Source organism: Bos mutus, chromosome 12, assembly GCF_027580195.1.
Source record: "Bos mutus isolate GX-2022 chromosome 12, NWIPB_WYAK_1.1, whole genome shotgun sequence".
Lineage (NCBI taxonomy): Eukaryota > Metazoa > Chordata > Mammalia > Artiodactyla > Bovidae > Bos > Bos mutus.
In genome coordinates, this window is record NC_091628.1 from 16,072,274 (window position 1) to 16,094,706 (window position 22,433).

Sequence of the window (22,433 nt, forward strand, 5' to 3'; positions counted from 1 at the left end):
TTTTTTGAATGTTGAGTTTTAAGCCAACTTTTTCACTCTCCTCTTTCACTTTCATCAAGAGGCTCCAGGTGGTTTATACTGTATTTCCACTTATACCCTTATCCTTCTCTTCTAAACCTTTTCCTTTGAAATAAATAAGACTACTCACCCATTCTACTTAATCCTATAGATTCACTTCTCAAATTTTTAATTTGATGACTCTCTACTCTTCCTGTTTTACATTTACTGTGCTTTATTCTTTCCAGAGAATTTTCACATGTATGTAAATTCCAAAGAACTTTCACATATATGCAGTTATAGTTATGTTCTCACTATAACTTGTGACATATTGGTGCAGGTATCTTTATTCTAAAGATGAAAAGCAAGGCCAAGACACTTACTTAAGAATAGATATAAAACTTTAATTACCCTTTGTGACTCAAAGTCCTCCACTACATGAGTCAGCTTTTTGTAACAGATCTAGTCTTATGCTCTTCCTTAGTCAGTGCGACTTCTTTTTCATCTAGGCAGATGCACCAAGATGCAGAAAAACAAGAAGGAAATTTTTTTAGGTGATGAGGGGATGGCAATGGGGAACAGGAATGAACTGTGTGGGGGACTATGAAGCAAAACTAATGATTCTGTATACATTCTGGGAGGTACAGATCCCAGAGATAGAAAACTTCACGTTAGAAATCAGTTCTCAATGCATGCCTTAATCATCAACAAATGCTTAAATATTCCTCCTGACTCTACAACAGAATTTGGCTTTCAAAGCTATTTATCTTTGTTTTCGAATTACATAAAATAACAAACCTCTGTTAGAGAAAACACAATTCAACTACGGCATCTGGAAAGCTGTACAGATTGGGTGAAAGTTTCCAGCACCGTAAGAATACACATATTATTTCATAAATGTTCTAAAATCACATAACAGTGTCTGCGCAAATACAGAAAACAGTGTCAAAAAATAGTTGTCCATGATGCTATGAGCAGAGTGTACAAAAGAGCCAGAAAGCAATTTTCTCTCATTTCCATCTTGGTTAATGGCATGGAAAGCCTGTAGTTACACTTAACAGCTTCCTTCCACTCATTCTGTTAGTCATCAAATCCTACCTGCTCTATCTCGTATAAGCCTCTCACCATGTTAAATTCAGTTCCATTATATCAAGTTTGGTTTAGATCACCCAGACCAGCCAATATGTCCAAAATACTGCCAACACACAACCAACATAAAAGTTATTAACAAGATATTTGACTTTCTTTTCATACTAAGTCTTTGAAATTCAGTATGTTTTTTATACTTAACAGCATATCTCAATTTAGACTAGCTACATTTTAGGTCATCAGGAGTTCTCAACACTGGCTACACATTAGAATGACTTTTCATTCATTTAATAAGTGACCTTACTAGTTCCAGGGTATGGAGGAGAATTGGTAAACAAGATAGATCTCGTCAGCCCTCATCTCACATACGCATGCAATTCAGTTTCACAGGTTCTCAAACACACCAGTCCTCTAAAACCCCATATTGTTATAACGTGTTGGTTTTCTTCCTCTTCCTAGACTTTCACCTCTCCCCTCCATCTATTCTTCAATACCCATTGCAAATGTCACTTCTCTCTGAAGTGTACTCTGCTTCCCCGGGCAGTTATTTTTTCCCCTCCATTGTGAGCTTTGCTCATCTTTCTAACACTACCACACTCTATAGAATTAGAGTCTATGAATTTGTCTCTCCACAAAATCAGGGTGTGTCAACCTCCTAATTCAGACACATTGGAGTTGAGACCAGTGACAGAGAAACAGTGGACTCACAGTTAGTTTGTGGAAAACCACACACATGCTATCTTAGTTACGCTATGTTATCTGCTATAGTTGCCCCCACCTAAACTACATCTGATTTGCCCACAGAAATTCATCACGTGAAGATCAAGAGTCATACATGTTACAATAGGGAATGTATCACAGAAATGATCAACACCTGTTTTCATGCCAGATATGTAACTCAATATAATTAATACCTGGCATCCTAACTTATTAACAGTTTTCTCTAAATTTGAATAATGAATTCCCTAAAACCTGACTACTTGTGAATCTTGAGACTTTATCCCTTAGGTGTACATGAAGCTCAGTGTCTTTGAGGGCTTTCTCATCAAGGAAAAGGGAGAATCAGGCTTTGAATTTCTTAACAAAATAGCAACTTTGCTGTCTACTAAAATGATATGAACATATAAACTTTTATGATCAATAACTACTTACATTTAGGTATCTGTTAAAAACCTAAATCTTCAATGTCTATATTCATCTTCTATTAACAGCCTCAAACTATAATAGAGAGAAAAACCTAAGGAGCTATTCTTATACAAGAACATACCATTTATTAAGCTGTCATCATAGTCAGTCATGTTACTTGATTTACATATATTTTCTTCACAGTAACACAATAATATGGATATCACCTCCGTTTTACAGATAAGAAAAATGACAGTAGCATTAAATAATAATTCCTAAAGTAATGTGTTCAGAATATGAATTCTAGATGTCTGCCTTTTACATTAAGTACAATCCAGCTAATGGTATGCTAGAGCCAGCTCACACTGATTCATAAGAGGCAACTGTTAAATTTTTAGAAAATGCACAAGCTGTAATTAAAAATTAAATCATATAAACTAACAATTAAGTAATATTAAAAACAAAGGCAATAATTACTCAAAACTCACTTTCTAAATATTTTACTATAGTTTCTTTTGTGGTTTTGTGTGTGTGTGTGTGTGTGTGTGTGTGTGTGTGTATTCCCACACTTTCCAACTCTGTACTCAGTGATACCATTTTAGTAGCTTGAAACTAACCATGATGGGAGTATGTACACCAAAGAAACTGGTAAATCCTACAATTTTTTTTTTCTGAGTGGTTGTCAAACATTTACCAGCAAACCACGGTGTCCACTCATTATCCTGATACATTTCATTATTCTTTATATATTTTGGATCCAAGTCCCTTAAATATGTAATACACATGCTTGCTCAGCTCCTACCCAGAAATTCTGATTCAGTAGATTAAGGGTAGAGTATCAAAAAAAAAAAAAAAAAAGGGTAGAGTATCTGCATGTGTGTTTTGAAAGAGACCATCTCTCCTCCAAAAGAATTCTGATACATATCACCAGCCGAGAACTACCATGTGAGATTTCTAAAAGGGCTTAACATATCACATCAGACATTAGAAAACTACATACTTAAGACTGTATTCAAGTCCCCAAAGATAAGTCTTTACAAGCTACAATATAAAATTGTGACACAGCTTTTTTTTTCAGGATCAAAACAGCCATAAGAAAGCTTCTATATTTCTAAAACTATCAAAGAGGTTGTTGCTCAAACAATTCAGTAACTTTCATAAAAAGGCTATAATGAGACAACCAGATATCCACATGCAAAAGAATGAGGTTGAGCCCTTCTCTCACACCATAAAAAAAGGACTGGCCAAAAAGTAAGCTTGTGTTTTTCCATAACACCTCTGGAAAAACCTGAACGAACTTTTTGGTCAACCCATTAAAAATTAACTCAAAATGGGTCAAAGATTTAAATGCAAGAACTAAAGCTCTAAGATTCTTTGAAGAAAACAAGCATAAATCTTTCTGATCTTGAATCAGACAACAGTTTCTTAAATATGACACCAAAAGCAGAAGTAACAACAAAAATATAAACTGGATTTCATCAAATTAAAAACATTTGTGTTTTAAAGGACACCATCAAGAACATGAAAACACAATCCATAGAAGAATATTTCTGCCAACTGTATATATAAGGGACTTGGATCCAAAATACATAAAGAATTCTTACAAATCAACAATAAAAAGATAACCCAATCTAAAAATGGACCCAGGATCTGAACATTTCTCCAAAGAAGATAAACAAATGGCCAATAAGCACACAAGAAGATACTCAACATCACTAGCAATCAGAGAAAAGTAAGTCAAAACCACATGACATTACCAATAAAACAGCTATATCAAAAAGTAGGATAACAAATGTTGGCAAGGATGTGGAGTATTAGAAATCTCACACACTACTCTAAGGATTTTAAATAGTGCAGCTGCTTTGGAAAACATCCCAGCAATTCCTTGAAAGATTAAATATAGTTACCATATGACTCAGCAATCTCACTCCCACACATAAACTCAAGAGAAATGAAAACACATGGCCACGCAAAAACCTGTATACCAATGTTCATAACAGCGTTATTCGTAACAGCCAAAATGCAGAAATAACCCAAATATTCACCAACCTCACATGCACTCATCTCACACGCTAGTAAAATAATGCTCAAAACTCTCCAAGCCAGGCTTCAGCAATACTTGAATGGTGAACTTCCTGATGTTCAAGCTGGTTTTAGAAAAGGCAGAGGAACCAGAGATCAAATTGCCAACATCCGTTAGATCATGGAAAAAGGAAGAGTGTTCCAGAAAAACATCTATTTCTGCTTTATTGACTATGCCAAAGCCTTTGACTGTGTGGATCACAATAAACTGTGGAAAATTCTGAAAGAGATGGAATACCAGACCACCTGACCTGCCTCTTGAGAAATCTGTATGCAGGTCAGAAGCAACAGTTAGAACTGGACATGGAACAACAGACTGGTTCCAAATAGGAAAAAGGAGTATGTCAAGGCTGTATATTGTCACCCTGTTTTTTTAACTTATATGCAGAGTACATCATGAGAAACGCTGGGCCGGAAGAAGCACAAGCTGGAATCAAGATTGCTGGGAGAAGTATCAATAACCTCAGATATGCAGATGACACCACCCTTATGGCAAAAAGTGAAGAGGAACTAAAAAGCCTCTTGATGAAAGTGAAAGTGGAGAGTGAAAAAGTTGGCTTAAAGCTCAACATTCAGAAAACGAAGATCATGGCATCTAGTCCCATCACTTCATGGGAAATAGATGGGGAAACAGTGAAAACAGGGTCAGACTTTATATTTTTAGGCTCCAAAATCACTGCAGATGGTGACTGCAGCCATGAAATTAAAAGATGCTTACTCCTTGGAAGGAAAGTTATGACCAACCTAGATAGCATACTGAAAAGCAAAGACATTACTTTGCCAACAAAGGTCCGTCTAGTCAAGGCTGTGGTTTTTCCAGTGGTCATGTATGGATGTGAGAGTTGGACTGTGAAGAAGGCTGAGCGCCAAAGAACTGATGCTTTTGAACTGTGGTGTTGGAGAAGACTCTTGAGAGTCCCTTGGACCTCAAGGAGATCCAACCAGTCCATTCTGAAGGAGATCAGTCCTGGGATTTCTTTGGAAGGAACGATTCTAAAGCTGAAACTCCAGTACTTTGACCACCTCATGAGAAGAGTTGACTCACTGGAAAAGACTCTGATGCTGGGAGGGACTGGCAGCAGGAGGAGAAGGGGACGACAGAGGATGAGATGGCTGGATGGCATCACTGACTCGATGGATGTGAGTCTGAGTGAACTCCAGGAGTTGGTGATGGACAGGGAGGCCTGGCATGCTGCCATTCATGGGGTCGCAAAGAGTCGGACACGACTGAGCAACTGAACTGAACTGAACTGAATGAATGGATACACAGAACGTGATGTATCAATACAATGGAACGTTGTTTGGCAAAAACAAAGAATGAAATACTGCTACATCCCATAAGCTGACATGAACCTTGAAAACACTATGCTAAGTCAAAGAAGCCAGTTACCAAAAACCCCACATACAGTATGACTCTATATGAAATAACCAGAACAGGCACATCTATGTGACAGTCTAACTGGAACAGTGGTTGCCTAAGGCTGGTGGTCAGTTGAGGGGCCAGGGAAATGATCACTAAAGGGTATGGGGTTTTCTTTCTGGGGTGATGAAATTGTTCTAAAACTGACTGTGGTAATGGATATAGGACTCTTATGAATTTATGAAAAACTACCCAAGTGTACACTTTAAATGGGTGAACTGTATCTCTATAAATTTGTTTCAAATGCACACACAAGAGCATGATATATTTCTTTTAAAAATATTTACTTCTGGGAAATTTCCATTCCTGACAAATATCTGTATTTTCTTTTAATCAATAAACTACATCATAAACTGTGCTCTCTTTTCATTTCACTGGCAGGAAATTCACACTAAATTCTGTGATCATAGTTCAGTTTCTGCCACCACCATGCCTTGCCTTCATTGTTTTAATTTAAAAGTGTTTTACTGCAAGCCTTTTCAGTCTTTCTTGGAAGTAGGCAGGAATTGATGGCTGGCTACATTCTGAAAACTTAAGAATACATTTAGATATTCATGATGTCCACCAAGGTACAGAAATCCTATGAGGTGCAGCTGGCGCTCTGCCAACCAGTTCCCATCATCTTAACCAAGAACTAAAATGGTGAAATTATGAATTTTCCCAGAGGACTTTTTTCCTCTAAACTACATTATCCAAATAGAACATTATAATGTAATATTACACACTTACCATATATTTAGCACATAAGCTAATATTTAAAATAGAACATATATAATAAATCACTGCTAAAATTTAACTTTGTTTCAGGAAATTCATTCCTACCCTAACAGGTGAGGATGACTCCTCTGTATTTCGTTTCTGGGACTCAGAGTCCACATCTTGGCGCTTGTTCTTCATTCTTTCTCTAAGATCCCCTGTAGGTCTTTCTGGTGACCTTTAAACCAAAAAAACAAAAACAAAACAAAAAAACAAAATAACAAAAATCTGTATTTATATAACATTTCATAGGAATATATTTATAGAAACAACCCTACAAAACTCTAATTTTTCTACTATCCATGACTACTAAAGTTCAGAAAAGTAAATTTCAGCTTAAACATTAATATATAAAAAATATGAGCATCACTTACAAGTTTTCTCCCAATACCAATCAAAATGCATACATTAAAATTCCATGGGGTGGCAGGTGCTGGTGATAGTAATAAGGAACTATACATGAGCTGAGAGAAAGGAAGTTGTCATTAACAGTTTGTTTTCCTATTAATCACACAAATATACTAGTTATATTTGAAAGCAAACAGCAAAATTAATCTAGAAACAACAATATTATTTACACATGTATGTGGCTGGATGCAACATCAACTATGAAAATATTTTATGCATCTCAAGAATCAAAGCAAATATTCCTATATTTTTAATGTTATTTAATGTTAATGTTAATTAATGTTATTCTTAATTGTTCTTAAATTTGAAATTATTTCAGAATAAAAAGCAGTTGAAAAATTCAAAGTAAGATTTGAATTTTATACTTTTTATACTTTGCTATGGACTGGTTTTATTTAGGGAAAATACACATATTAATATTCAATACTGGTAAAGCTTCATAATTTATACTAGCCATTTGATAAATGGCTGTTCAATCATTTTCACACCATCACTAAGAAGAAAAACAAAAGTAGAGACAGAAAACATACTGCCTTAAAAAATATTCCTAGAGCACCAGTAAAAGAGGGCAAGAATTATTAAGAAATGCTATGGCCCTCTTTAGCCACCAAAGAATACTGTATATAATATTTTTAAAAGATATAAACAAATTACATAAATATTCACATCTATTTCAAGTAATAGTTGATCAATCAACTCCTTTATCAATCACTAATACAAATCACATGGTTAGTGAAAAAATAATTTTAGTCAATTCTTTTTAAGGGATCTCCTAACATTTACATTTACATGCACATTATATAGATCTATATTAAATGTTTTAACAGTTAAAGCTGAACTGGTAAATGGAATTTCTTATTAAGAACCAGCACTTAACTGCTTTAAATTATAATTATGATGCACATGTCAATTTTATGTACCCTAGTTTCCTTTATATAATAAGACAGTTTATGATAACTTGTTTCTATCCTAAATAGTACCTAACAGAATTCTCCACATATAGTAAATGCTCAGTGCCTTAAATCATTTGTGACTAAACAAGTATTTCTGAAACACAATGCTTTTCTTTTCATCTTTGAATCACATTATGAACTATATTTTTCTTCCTTCCTTACAAAAAAAGGGAAAATACACAAATAGAAAGAAAGTTATCAGGGGAAAAATGCACAAAATAGCAAAATTATAACAGAAATCCTTTATTCTATATCTAGTAATGACACTACTTTTTTCCATTTTAGACAAATTTCTGTGCCCATTTTCCTTACAACCACTTGTATAAAAATTCTGAGTAAGTTGATAATAAAAGTCAAAGATGAAATAAAGCATGTACTAAAAATACAGTAATATAAGCAAGACATTAAAATTACTGTAACAGTTTCCCCAGGTATGTATTTACTTATACATATTAAACTTATAAAGATTAATTTTCCCACATTGACAGAAAGGACAGATGATAATCTAAATACAAATAAAACAGAGTATTCAGCATCACAAGTAAACTAAAATGTACATTTAAGGGAACAGAAAATCAGCTAATGTTATGGTGAATTTTAAATTGTATTAAACTTCAAACTCAGTACACATACACAAAAATTCACCCAATTAAAAAACACACCTCCAAAGGTTAATGTGCAGTTTTTATACTGATGCTGAAACCAAAGCAATCAGCACATCCAATTTTAAGACTAGGTAAATTAGTTGTTTACCAATCGAGTTTAAATTGGTTTAAATTTAAACTCTTGTGACAATCTTTATGTATGTGACATCTTTAAACACCGTAACAAAATCATCATGAGGGAGCCGAAAGAAAAATAAAAGATTTTTTATTAGGAAGGTCTAATTTAGCCATGCCTTTATTAAAGGCAAAATGACATTCTAAATAGGTAGTATACTTATCCACATATAAATACATACTTTCATCTACCTCAGTATATTGTGATAAGAGATTTGGCAAATGTATTTTAACCTATGAAGCTTGCATTATATTATTTTTTGCAATGAAGTTTTGAATTTTGAACATCTTAAAAAGCTAAAAATTATATTCCATTTAAATTTTACTATTTCAAGAGTTGAAAGTAGTCTCTCCTCACTAAAAACAAATCCATGAAATTCTGCCATCTTAAACAGCATTTTAACATATATAACTGGGGAGCAGGGCATGAAAATAAGCCATACACATATTACAAAAACAAATTTTTAAGCAAATAAATTTTAAAGCAAACATTTTTATTAATCTTGAAATTAACAAGTAAAATAATCTTGTCAATCTTGACTACTGATAAGACTACCACCAAAATAGAAAACCTGACCAAATATATAGCAGTATTTCAAATTTTATATTAGATAAATTACAAAAGCCAAAAAAAAAAAAATTACAACAGCCATCTTCTAATAGCATAGGAACAATTCAAAGTTCTCAATTTACCTTCTATAATTGCTGCTATAACCTTTACCACGGGGTGAAGGGCCATGTACGAATCTACATGTGTTTCCATAGAGGCAGTTGCCAGTCTTCAGCCAGTTACGGCACTGTGTCTAAGAGACAGATATTACTATGTGAATTTCATATTTAGTCATATTTATTTCTGGAAAAAAAATGCTAGTGGGACAAAATTAAAATAAATGCTATCAAAAATCCAGCTAACCTGAGATACATTACTCCCCAAATAATGAAAACATCAGGAAAAAGAGGCCTATAAACCCTAATGCCCATCTCACTCCTTTGCTATGAAACACATTTAACCAATATTCCTACAACATCCTATTCACTTTTGTGATATAAATAAGGATCTGAAGAACAGTAATTCAAGAGAACCCCTGTGACTATGCTAGTGACAACTCACCTCTGCTGTACTGCCAGTGCTGGGTCCAAGCCTTTCAAATACACTGGGTCTTCGGGATGTGCTATCAGATATGGTCTTGGTATTTTCCACAGTGACCTTCCTTCTAATTTTTGACATTTTGTACTACTTTAACCAAAAAAGAGAGAGGCAAACTGTAAAATTGTTTAGTTTTAAATATCTGAGCCAATAACTTACAAGTAAATAAGATGGTAAATAACACTATAAAATTACAAGGGATTTTTCTCAGAAGGAAAAAAGACATAGAAGAGGTCACAAGTAAACAGAGGAACAGAAGAAACTATCTTCTAAGACACACCTTGTTAATGAATTTATTAGGACTTTGATTCTTTGGAGCTAGAATTTTACCTCTTCTACAGAATGAATAATATTCCACTCACACAGTTTCCACAGTACATTCAATTTCAGAACACACTATGAAAAAGTTTCTAAGTTCCTTATAAAAGCTGTTTCAAAATTTAGTAATTATCTTTTAAAGAAAAAGTGTGCTATCATTCTTCATCAACTGGTCTACTGGAAAAGAAAGCTATGCCAAAAATTTCTTTCAATTTTAGAGTAGAAATTGTGTTTTATACAACTTAAGTGATAACATCAGGTACATTCCAAAAATCAGCCTGGGAGAAATTTTTAAGTATTTTCTTTGTTTTACACAAGCCAAAGATGAACAGTATAATCAGGAATATTCTTTTGCAGTATTACAAAAAACAGAAAAAACCTTCAATATTGATAAAATGACTTTCTTTCAAAATAGGACAGGCTGAATGAACAACTAGAAACAGTGGAGATGTTTTGATAATCTATACTGCACTGACATAAAAGCCAAAGGTGCTAAAAGAAATAAACAGGCTATTTTACCATTATTAGTAACAAGAAAAGAAATTATGAAAATATTTTACAAAAGCAAATAAAACATTAGAAACTAAAACATACAATCAGGTGATTCAACTGGAAATGAAAATATCAGATAAAAGCACTATGATAAATGTTAGAAAACAATCTTAAATTCTAGACCTAGAATAATCTAGATGGGCAAGAAACGCCTAAGAAAAAGAAAAGGAACCAATCATATCACATTTATACACTAAACATTAGTTGAAATTTTGTTAGTAGTCAAATGCTACTAGAATGAATGATGTCAGCTAAAGAAGTAAAAACTCCATTTGGTAAAGAACTGGTCTCTATAAAGTTTACAACGTTTGTTACTGTGATGTCAAAGTAAGGTCCCATGACTTGCAAGGAAGTTAAATCATGGTAGTACAGAATCAAAACTTATAAAAAAAAATTACAAACAATGTTTGGTCCAGTTAGATACTTCTTGTCAAGTCACATTTTAAAAATGTCCAAAGATTAAGGACAACAGTTGACAAACTAACAGGTAATGAACCGAAAGAAAAATATATGATATGATACAATATGGTAGTTTTAAAATGGAAATATGTATGATTATTTTCTAATATACACTGTAAACATTAGGGTTAGAATCTATTTTTAGTGATTCAAAAAAGTTAGAAAGTAACTTTAAATTACAAATTTTAAAAAATTATGTAAAGCATCCGTAAGTGAACAAGAATCTGTTCAACATAAAATCACTTATGTATCAAATGTTCTTCAGCCTCCACACAACAGTGAATATTATCATCTTTGATTTAACTTTTCCTGAGCTCATTCTCAGTCCTAATGTGAATTTATAAAGGAAAAGGTGGGTAAATTCCATACACACATTTGACTTACTGAACATAAAGAACTAAAAGCCAAGATAAGTGATAAATGAAGTTGAAAAAGATCTAGAAAATGCAGAGCTTTGATTAACTGAGAAAAACAACTTTTTTATAATTTATAACTGAGATTCAATAAGAAATATGTAACAAGATAAATTTTTTAAATTTCATCATCTGTTACTATAAAAATATATAGGCATACACTGAAATTCACATTCACTAATTGAAAAACATTAGTAACTTAAAAATGAATGTGTTCTAAAAGTTGATTAGCTATTTCTAGTTATCTGCAACTTGGGAGTAGGCACACTATCCCACCACGCTGCATCAAGATGACTAACCCTAACTTTACATTTTTCCTTCCAGTATCAAAGGAAATGATCATGTCTGCCCCCCAAACCTCTATCCCCAACCAGACCCCACTTCCAACACGTCTTCCCTCAAAAAAAAAAAAAAAAAAAAAAATCAACAGTAGTGTTTTCCACAATTGGGGTAACAAGCTATTTCTTAGTATACATGAAACACTGGTCATCAATTATCTCTTTTCTTGTCTTTCTGAGGGCTCCAGATATTAACTGCCTCTCTTCCCTGCCTATAACCTGTTAGCTGGATCAGGACCCTCTCCTTCTCTGACCTACTGCTGGGAAGCATGGTCCCACAGCTTTTCTCCCGTGTTAGATCCATCCCTAACACAAGCTTTGAAGTCTTCAAGGGGTTTGGACTGCAACAGACAATGTAGTGAGGACTAATGATCCAACCTTACCCCTCCTTTGTATTCTTGACTGTAAAAGTTTCTTCCCATAGAAACAAAGTAGCTTTCACCAGAGACATGGAGTACTACAAGATTCACCTATAGGGTGATTATCCCAAGAATTCTACTTCTGCTATTGTTGAGTCTTCCAACTTAGGGAAGATGAGCAACAAAGTAAAGACATAGTCACTTCTCTCAGAGAGTCAACAGTACCAAAACATGACCTAAAATAACACTGAGTTTCAGAAACAGGTCTAGGTTACAGGGAGGTCCTAGACAGAAAAAAAACAAAACCCTGCGGGGGAAAAAGTAGAAATTGAAGTTTTTTAATTGATAGAGAAATTTTTCTGATCATCTATCTAGGAACTTTTATCAGTAGTCAACAAATTATCTAAATATTACTATGAAGCATTTATGATTTTTGTACAGATAAAATGCCTTAAGCTTGCATTAAAAATATAAAATAATTTTAAATCCTATTTATCTAAATATACACAATCTACAGTACAACAGAAAAGCATTTGCTCATATATATTAATTAAAAATTAGGTTGCATATAATGTGAGAATTAGAATTTTTAATCTAAAGATTTGGCACAAAGAGAAAGACAAACCACAAAAGAATAAAATGTAGATTTGACTGAGAAGGGGAAAATTCTTTCAATTAATATATGAACAGACTTCAATAAGTAAATGCTTCAACGTATATGGGAAAAATTAGAAATATGATTAAAATGTAAATAAAGTCTTCCCTATCTCAGAGACTTTGAAGGCCTCCCCTCAGTTTTCAATTTATTCTTTAAAGTTGGCATCACCCTCCCACTCACATTATCATGCCTTTACCAAACACCAGCATTAACAGTGCCACTGATGAAAGTCCATTGAGTAATTCTCATATTTTTCTCTCCATTTGCAGAGAAATAAATATCAGAAGCTTTAATATTTTTTCAATTGAAAAAGAAAATAAGGGTAATTCCCTGGTGGTGCAGTGGTTAGGACCCAGCGTTTTCACTGCTAGGGACCCAGGTTCAATTCCTGGCTAGGGAACTATGATCAAGCAAGCCACGAGGTGTGGCCAAAAAACAAAAAACTGGAAAACATGGCCACAAAGTTTGAATCTATTAAGACACAACAAAAAGTCTTAATAAATGGGAAATGTCTTCCTTCCCCCGGAAACTTACAAATATCACAATGTATTCATAGCTTCATATTACAAAAATATTTGTGAAAAGAAAAACACAAATGGGCCTCTTTTTAAACAATTATTTCTGAAGCCTGATAACCAAAACCTTTCAATAAAACATTAGTTCTAGTAGTCTCACTTCAATCCACAATTACATCTTTGAGATCTCATCCTCCACTAGCATAAATGAAAGCATGAAAACACTTCAATCTGGATCAGAAGCACATATTAGGAAACTGTCAAATAACTAAGCAATTACAGCTACAGAATTCCTGGTACCAACTGGTAGGAGAATAAATCCCTATCCACTGGCACTCTAAAAGTGTTAAAGATCTCATCATATTTATGTCTCAGTTTTGAAAGAAAAAAGTTTATTTGATGCATACTGTGAGTTTTTCCTTCAGAATTTTAGAATAAAAGAATTTTCACAAACGATCTTGCAGATTGCTTATATGTGGATAGACTAAAACAACTTAATAAAAGCAAATTCTGAACAGAATTGTCAGATCTAAACTGACTATGCAAGCATACTAGTGCTGTGTGGAAGACACATTTTGTTAAAAAGACTATGTAGGGAGAGTATCCCATGCTGGCAACTACTATAAAGTGAAATACAAACAAACAAAACTACCAAAACAAAGAATAAAAGACACTTTGTAAACCAACCAGTTAACATTTCAACTGCTACTAAATACCTGCTGAAATAGCTCCAACTCAACTCTACAGGAAAAGGAGAGCAAGGTGGGGGGCGGGGATGGGAGCGGGTAGGAAAGACTAACACTGAAAACCAATTCTGTAAATAAATATGCTAAACAACTGCTTTCTATAAGTAAATGTCAGTGCATATTACAATACAAATTAACACCAGACTGTTAAATTTTCAATAACTTGTACAAAAATTAAAACAGCATCCACCTGTGGGATTTTAGTTTTCATTTACAAATATGCAAATCAGATAAACGTGCATATCTTAAAATCCGCAATGTTCATTTCAAAACACCAATAGTTCGGAGGCGAGAAAGAGGCGTGCATTTGACAAAACTAGATCCTCCCAGATCCCCCCAGTCTTAATGTCACAATATTTTTCACAAAATTTTCACAACTATTTCTGCAGACACAAATCGCTACATCCCAGCATCTACATTCTTAGTCTCCTGTTGAAATTGTCGTTATCATCTAAATACTTCATTAAATTCTCAATTATTCGAAAATCAAGAGATATGTCCACAAAACTGTCCAAAATATTGACGCGTAGATTCTAAAGTCAGTAAATTGAAACACTGCAGGAGACCCCGGTAGCCGGCACCACACACGAATGAACTGTCCTGCATAAGCATCTGGGTTTACTTCAACAGTATGTCTGGCAAAACTTTGAAAACTTGAGGTGTGAAGATCCTTCCAGACTTTTAAAATTATTTCTTCAAAAACAAATAAAAAACCTAAAGAGGGTGAGCACGCCCACAATTTTCAAAGCAGTTCAAATGATCTGAAAATCTCAGAATATAACCCAGTGGTTTGACCCTAGGCTCCACAACCAATATCCTAGCGACAGCATCGGTCTCATCAACTCAAAGTTCCAGCCACATAAATTGTGTGCACCTGTTTAGAAAGAGCTGATGCCAAAACATGAGCCTCGCCTTTCATCCCGCCTTTCCTGGTTTCTGACAGATAGCTGCCAAAAGTAACTACCGAGGGACTATGAAGACAAAGTAGCACTCCTTAACTCCGAGAACATTGAGTCGGTATCACTGCCGGGAAATAAGCAAGCCCAAATATAACCAAAAGTAAAAACACCTTTCCCTAAGAGGTCTGGGGAATGCGTGACCATATTCCGGCACCCTTCCATCTCACACAAATGAGAATACCACGCAAGAGCTCCCAGGCTCACATTAAATGGTAGTGACCTAGCAAAGTTTTCCGTCTGAATTCACTTGCCCCCTCAGGATGACAGCGAGAAACCCGGCACTAGCACAAGGGTCTTCTGCAGAGTTAAGGGTGGGACGCTCACGGAGGGATGAAACGCCCGGCGTGACCCAAGCAGGATGGAGGACCGGTTGGGCCTCCCCATCCTGGGCGCGTCCAACCAACCCCTTCCCCCCCGGTACCCACACCAATTCACAGGATTCAAGCTTACCTCCTCCCCGAGCTTCTTTCGCAAGCGCAGTTCGGAGGTGGCACGGCCGCCTCAGCTCCGAGGAGCGGGGGAGGCGACTCTGTCCCCGCGCCCGGCCCCGGGGAGACGACGGCGAGAAGGAGGTGCGCGCGCGGCCCCCGGGAACAGGCCCTCGGCTAGCGAGGGACTCCGGGACGGCTGGGAAGCAGAGCCTGCTCGCCGCTTTGCCAGGGTCGAGCCAGCCTGGGACGTAGGGAAAAAAAAGAAAGAAAGAAAGAGACTGGGGAGTAAGAAAAGACAAGGAAAACACTGTCAGGCCTCAAAACGCCACCGGAAGTCAAGAGTTTGCCCTGTTCCTCAGAAGACCGAGGCAACTTCCGGCCTCCAGATTAGTCGTCAGAGCGCAGGCTCCGCCTCCCTTGTGGACACGCCTCCCTGGCGTGACGTCGGCCCCGAGGCGTTCGGTGAAATCAACAAATCTGTGCTACAAATCTGTACTTTACCTGAAAACCCTGGAGAAGAAACCAGGAATCCGGGAGAGCAGAAACTCCCACTTTTAAAGTGAATTTAAGAGGAAGAGCTTTCTCCTTTTATTACATAATTTCTTACAATAAACGGCTATTGTAAATGTGCAGAATGGCACATTTGTTGTCGAAATAACTGCAGCCATTCATTTCCCTCAAAGTTTTTATTGAGCAGCTGAACTGGAGAGACGAGCGGTATTTGTGTTGTTTTTCATGCCCCTCTGACTTCTCAGACAGTAACAGCTGTCGCCTATTACTGTGGAGCAAAAGGCAAGCACGACTGCGTCTTTAAAGGAGCCAGCAGAAATTTACTGTAAATTGGGAGCAGAAACCTTGACTGTACTTCTAACAACCTTCTTTCCTTGTTTAGGATACAATGATCTGCATGAAGTTAGTTACTGAAATTGCTTGAGATGGCTAGTCAAATGTCACGGATCAAGAAAAACCCAGTACCTAGCCTCTCACAAATTAAAAAAAAGAAAAATGTAAACCCTGGTCGGCGTTAATTTCAAGGTACCGTTTATTTTGTTCTTTGACAAAACCAAAGAATGAGAAAACCTTTGATCAAAACTACTGATAAAACTCAAAAAGAAATGGGTACAATGGTTTGGCTGAAATCAGTAAATTAAAATATGGGAACAGAGTGAAAAAATCAAGGGCATTAAACATTCTTGACGACATGCGAAGCTATTTTAGCGACAGCAACTAGAGCTTCTGAACACGTGGGTCTGATGTAACTCTCTGGCAGCAAGAATCCATATTTGCCTTTATCTCGAAGTTCAAATGTAAACGAATATTTGATGCCCAAGTCATAGATCCAGTCGTCTGAACCTCCAGGAGCTAGATCTACAAAAAGGAAAAAAAAGAAATTACTTTCTGAAATACAGATGTTTCGAGTTAACTAATAAGGTGGATTTTTTTTTCTAAAAATGAAAATAGCCTTGCTTTTTTTCTGATTATTATATAAGTTTCTGGAAGAAAGTAGAGATTGAAGGAAAGCAGTTTAAGGAAGAAAAGAAAAATTATCCATGTAACCCTACCAAGAACTGATGATCACCGTTTATATTCTAGTGCTTTCTTTTTCAGTGCATACTTGAACATAATTTTTTCCTACATAAATAAGATCATTCTGTGCAAGCGGTTCAGTAACATTTCTAAACATAATCTATCCTGAGCAGCTGTTTGTATTCAGTTCAGTTCAGTCACTCAGTCCTGTCTGACTCTTTGCCACCCCATGAATCGCAGCATGCTAGGCCTCCCTGTCCATCACCATCTCCTGGAGTTCACTCAAACTCACATCCATCGAGTCGGTGATGCCATCCAGCCATCTCATCCTCTGTCGTCCCCTTCTCCTCCTGCCCACAATCCCTCCCAGCATCAGAGTCTTTTCCAATGAGTCAACTCTTCGCATGAGGTGGCCAAACTACTGGAGTTTCAGCTTTAGCATCAGTCCTTCCAAAGAAATCCCAGCGCTGATCTCCTTTAGAATGGATTGGTAGGATCTCCTTGTAGTCCAAGGGACTCTCAAGAATCTTCTCCAACACCACAGTTCAAAAGCATCAGTTCTTTGGCACTCAGCTTTCTTCACAGTCCAACTCTCACATCCTTACATGACTACTGGAAAAACCATAGCCTTGACTAGACGAACCTTTGTTGGCAAAGTAATGTCTCTGCATTTGAATATGCACCCCACTCCAGTACTCTTGCCTGGAGAATCCCATGGACGGAGGAGCCTGATGGGCTGCAGTCCATGGGGTCGCGAAGAGTCAGACTCCACTGGGCGACTTCACTTTCACTTTTCACTTTCATTCATTGGAGAAGGAAATGGCAACCCACTCCAGTGTTCTTGCCTGGAGAATCCCAGGGACGGGGGAGCCTGGTGGGCTGCCGTCTATGGGGTAACACAGAGTCAGACACGACTGAAGTGACTTAGCAACAGCAGCAGCAGCAGTTCATAGTCAGTCATCTTACTCAACTCTTGGAATGTTAATAATATTTTTGGTTGATTTCCTACTGTTTTCTAGGTAGACAATCATATAATAAGCAAAGTGACCACTTTTCTTCTTTCTAATACCTGTACTTGAATTAATTACACAAGTCTTTACTGAAGTGCTGAAAAATATTAATCAACAGTGCATTAGTTAAGTTACTCATTCAGCAAATGTTTCTAATAGTTATTATTAATATCTGGCATTTATTCTTCCAACTATATTTTTATACTTACACATACACACAGATTTGTATTGAATGAATGCATGCATGAAGATGGAATTATTTCATCAAAACAGGATGTTTGTCTACAAGTTCCTCCAGCCCTGAAGGAACAATAGTAGAGAAGACGATGGGAATCAAGAAAGGGGTGATTTGTGAAAGGAAGCTGTGGCCCAGAGCAAGGACCTAGGTCAGCAAAGGCAGAGACAGACTGTGACAGCAAGAGACAGAAATACCATGTGGACCAGTCTGGCCTCAGTTTGTACTGAGATTGTCTGGAATGACTGAGGAGGAAGAGGAAGATTCTGAACTTTCTGGTAATAAAGCCTCATGTACTCAGGTAATTTATTCAGTATGAATGTTTTCACCCCCCTGTAGATCATTCCAGTTGAAAGAAATTCTGGGACTTCAAGTATATCATCTCAAAGCCTTTTCACATGCCATTCCCACTCCCTGTATCTTCCCTACACCTTTGTTTGGCAGCCACTTGCAGGGTAGGTCTCACAGACACGTCACCTACCGAGAAAGATCTTCCCAGGCCACCTGGGCTAAGTTGCCTCTCTCTCTGGCAGTCATTTTCAAACCTTTACAGTTATTTAGAAGACTCTTGAGAGTCCCTTGGACTGCAAGGAGATCAAAACAGTAGATCCTAAAAGAAATCAACCCTGAATATTCATTGGAAGGACTGATGCTGAAGCTCCAATGATGTGAAGAACTTACTCATTGGAAAAGACCCTGATGCTGGGAAAGATTGAAGGCAGGAGGGGAAGGGGATGACAGGGGATGAGATGGTTGGATGGCATCACTGACTCAATGGACATGAGTTTGAGTAAGCTCTGAGAGTTGGTGATGGATAGGGAGGCCTGGTGTGCTGCAGTCCATGGGGTCACAAAGAGTTGGACATGACTGAGCGACTGAACAACAAATATGCTTATTTTATGTTCTTCATTATCAATGGGATTATATTTTACTATTTAATTGTTTACATCAGAGATTGGCAAGCTTCTTCTGTAAAGAACCAGATAATTAATATTTTAGGCTTTGAGGGCCACATAGTCTATGACACAGCTACTCAATTCCACTGTCATGAAAGTTATATAGACAATATGCAAATGAATGAGTGTGGTATGCTCGAATAAAACTATTTGTGGACATTGAATTTTATGTACTTTTCACATGTCACAAAATCTTATTCTTCTTTTGGTTTTCTTCAACCATTTAAGAAATGGAAAAACCCATTCTTAGCTTACAAGCTATCCAAAAACAAGCAGTGGGCTAGATTTGGCCTGTGGATTATAGTTTGCTGATGGCTTCTTACATGCTTATTTTCTGTTTTCTCTTCTCCTGTTGAAACCCCTCCAGTTTCAAAAAGAGCTAAATTGTTTGTTATTCCCTCTGTGGATACAAAGGAATCCCTCAATAAATACCTCCCGGCAGAGATTAAGATATTTGTTAAGAACTTGCCACATACATGTTCTCATCAGTGTGATATAAACAAAGGATGTTCAACTCCAGCATGCCATGAGTATACTCTTGGACACAGGTTGTCAGTTAAAAACACCTAATGTAAATGGCATGCCTAGATTTCTACAGTGTTCAACCTGCACAACCTTACATGGTGGCCTTGGACATCTTAAACATTCTTTTGAACTTGTATGACCTTTTCTGCTTCAGTCAACTAATGTGATACCAATTCTATAATCCCTACTCTATAGGAAAGAGCATAATTTCTTAAGTATCATTTTGGTTCCTTTTTAGTATGTATATTAATGTAGCTTTGTTCAACAATGTCATAGCTATTATTCTTCCATCTCCAGTTGTTATAATCCAATTGTTTTACATGTGACCATGTTTTAAAAGATTCTGCTTAGAAAAATTAAATCCACACAGAAAAACCAAACACAAATTTCTTAGTACCTCACAGTCCCCCAAGATCTGAAGAAGAAATACTTACATAAACTTTCTGAACCACTGCCATGTGTGTATCTGATATTTCTATGAATATTCTCCATAGCGAAGACTGCTTCTCTGGCCACTAGAGACTGAAATCAACAGAATATGGAATTTCAGTTAATGTGCAGCTTTAAAACAAGACAGGTACAAGTTTCTAAAAAAAAAATCATATAGTAGTTGAATCAGGCTGTAGATATGAAGAAATAGCAGAATGGTTGTTGTCAGGGGCTGGGGTGGAGGTAGGAAGAAAATGGAGATACTGGTCAAAGGATACAAACTTCCAGTTATATGGTGAATAATTTCTAAGGATCTAAAATACAGTCTGATGACTCTAGTTAACAATACTATTTTATATACTTAAAAGCTGCTAAGAGAATAGATATTAAGGGTTCTCACCACAAAAGAAAAAAGAATTATGTGAGGTGATGAATATATTAATTAACTTTATTGTAATCATTTCACAATATATATATGTATAAGATAATCACACTGTACACTTTAAATTTACACAAAATTAAAAGTCACTTATATCTCAATAAAGCTGAGGGAAAATGGTACAATGAAAATCTGCATTTATCCAAAAGGTAAATTGAAAAGAATAAATTAACTTTTAAAAATGTTTCTCTCTTTATGGAAATCACAGTTGGGTGGCTAAAAACACAGATTCTTCCAATATAATGAAATTCTTATTTAATTTGAAGAAAAAAGAATTCTAACATGCCTTTTTAAGGAATTCATTTATTTTGTAAAACAAAGCATGCATAACAAAGTTATACTGTAAGACAAAGTATAACTATATTTCAAAGACAAACAACTAGGCAAAATTATCACCGAGCTTTAAACTCAGCTTCTCTAAACAACATGCACATCTCAGGTATGGATGATTCCCTCCTCATCCTTCTCACACACTCTATTTCTTTTTGTGTGTAAAATGTGCAAAGACTCATCAAATAAAAAATATTATATCCCTGGAGTGCAGCAAGATGGTAACTAAATTCCCTGCTCCGTTATTTTTGTTTCTAGCTTATGCAGATCTTTCCTGAAACTGGCACTAACATTATAGTATTTACTGTCACTCCTTTGAATGACCCCGAGGAATATCAGTGGATATGATGCTGTGTCACCCCCTGCTCAAAATAAGTTTTAATGGAACCACATGACCTACAGAATAAAATGTAAATTTATTCTGACATTCAAACAAGCTAACTGTTCTTCACAAATGGACCTCATCTGCTTTCTGAGGGATCAACTTCCTTTTCTTGCCCCTACATTTCCCTGAACGTAATTCCTGTGGGGAAGCTATGGCCTCTGCTTAGAATGTCTTCGCTTCCCTGTCTACTTACAGAAATCCTATCTTTCAATATTGTCTGAAACCGTACCTGGTCCTTGACTTCACTAGCACTTTACCATTCCTTCTTCTTTACAGTACGTTACATCTTCAGTTCTGTTCAGTTCAGTCACTCAGTCGTGTCCAACTCTTTGGGACCCCATGAACCGCAGCACGCCAGGCCTCCCTGTCCATCACCAACTCCCAGAGTTTACTCAAACCCATGTCCATTGAGTAGGTGATGCCATCCAACCATCTCGTCCTCTGTCGTCCCCTTTTCCTTCTGCCCTCAATCTTTCCCAGCATCAGGGTCTTTTCAAATGAGTCAGCTCTTCGCATCAGGTGGCCAAAGTATTAGAGTTTCAGCTTCTACATCAATCCTTCCAATGAACACCCAGGACTGATCTTTAGAATGGACTGATTGGATCTCCTTGCCATCCAAGGGACTCTCAAGAGTCTTTGCCAACACCACAGTTCAAAAGCATCAATTATTTGGCACTCAGCTTTCTTTACAGTCCAACTCTCACATCCATACATGACTACTGGAAAAATCATAGCCTTGACTAGATGGACCTTTGTTGACAAAGTAATGTCTCTGCTTTTTAATACGCTATCTACGTTGGTCATATCTTTCCTTCCAAGGAGTAAGCATCTTTTTCATGGCTGCAATCACCATCTGCAGTGATTTTGGAGCCCCCAAAAATAAAGTCAACCACTGTTTCCACTGTTTCCCCAGCTATTTGCTATGAAGTGATGGGACCAGATGCCATTATAAGTCCTCAAGGTGGAGACTTTATCCCCTCACTTATCTGTTTCCCTCTGAATGAATTAATAAGGCCACCCTTAGCTATCCCAGTCAGAAGGGAGTTGTACCATCTGTGCCACTTATTTAACAGTTACTCCCTTGAAGAAGGGA

General features: G+C 36.4%; 2 protein-coding genes across 6 annotated transcripts in view; both read right to left on the reverse strand.

Moving 5' to 3' along the window:
• The window catches only part of ZC3H13 (zinc finger CCCH-type containing 13), a 102,358-nt gene extending 86,487 nt beyond the window's left edge, over nt 1-15,871 (reverse strand). For 4 of the 5 annotated variants that reach the window (XM_070380278.1, XM_070380277.1, XM_070380276.1 and 1 more), the window contains exons 1-4: nt 15,524-15,871; nt 9,721-9,846; nt 9,303-9,412; nt 6,536-6,647 (exon numbers count right to left, since the gene is read on the reverse strand). In XM_070380278.1, coding sequence (XP_070236379.1) covers nt 6,536-6,647; nt 9,303-9,412; nt 9,721-9,837 — 339 coding nt within the window. In that variant the 5' untranslated portion in view covers nt 9,838-9,846; nt 15,524-15,871. The remainder of the gene's footprint in view (nt 1-6,535; nt 6,648-9,302; nt 9,413-9,720; nt 9,847-15,523) is intronic. The other variant, XM_005896746.3, reaches the window with a different exon arrangement.
• A 532-nt stretch (nt 15,872-16,403) lies between these two features.
• The window catches only part of CPB2 (carboxypeptidase B2), a 58,546-nt gene continuing 52,516 nt past the window's right edge, over nt 16,404-22,433 (reverse strand). Inside the window, exons 10-11 of the mRNA XM_005896744.2 lie at nt 20,192-20,279; nt 16,404-16,872 (exon numbers count right to left, since the gene is read on the reverse strand). Of these exons, the coding sequence (XP_005896806.1) occupies nt 16,688-16,872; nt 20,192-20,279 (273 nt within the window). The 3' untranslated portion in view covers nt 16,404-16,687. The remainder of the gene's footprint in view (nt 16,873-20,191; nt 20,280-22,433) is intronic.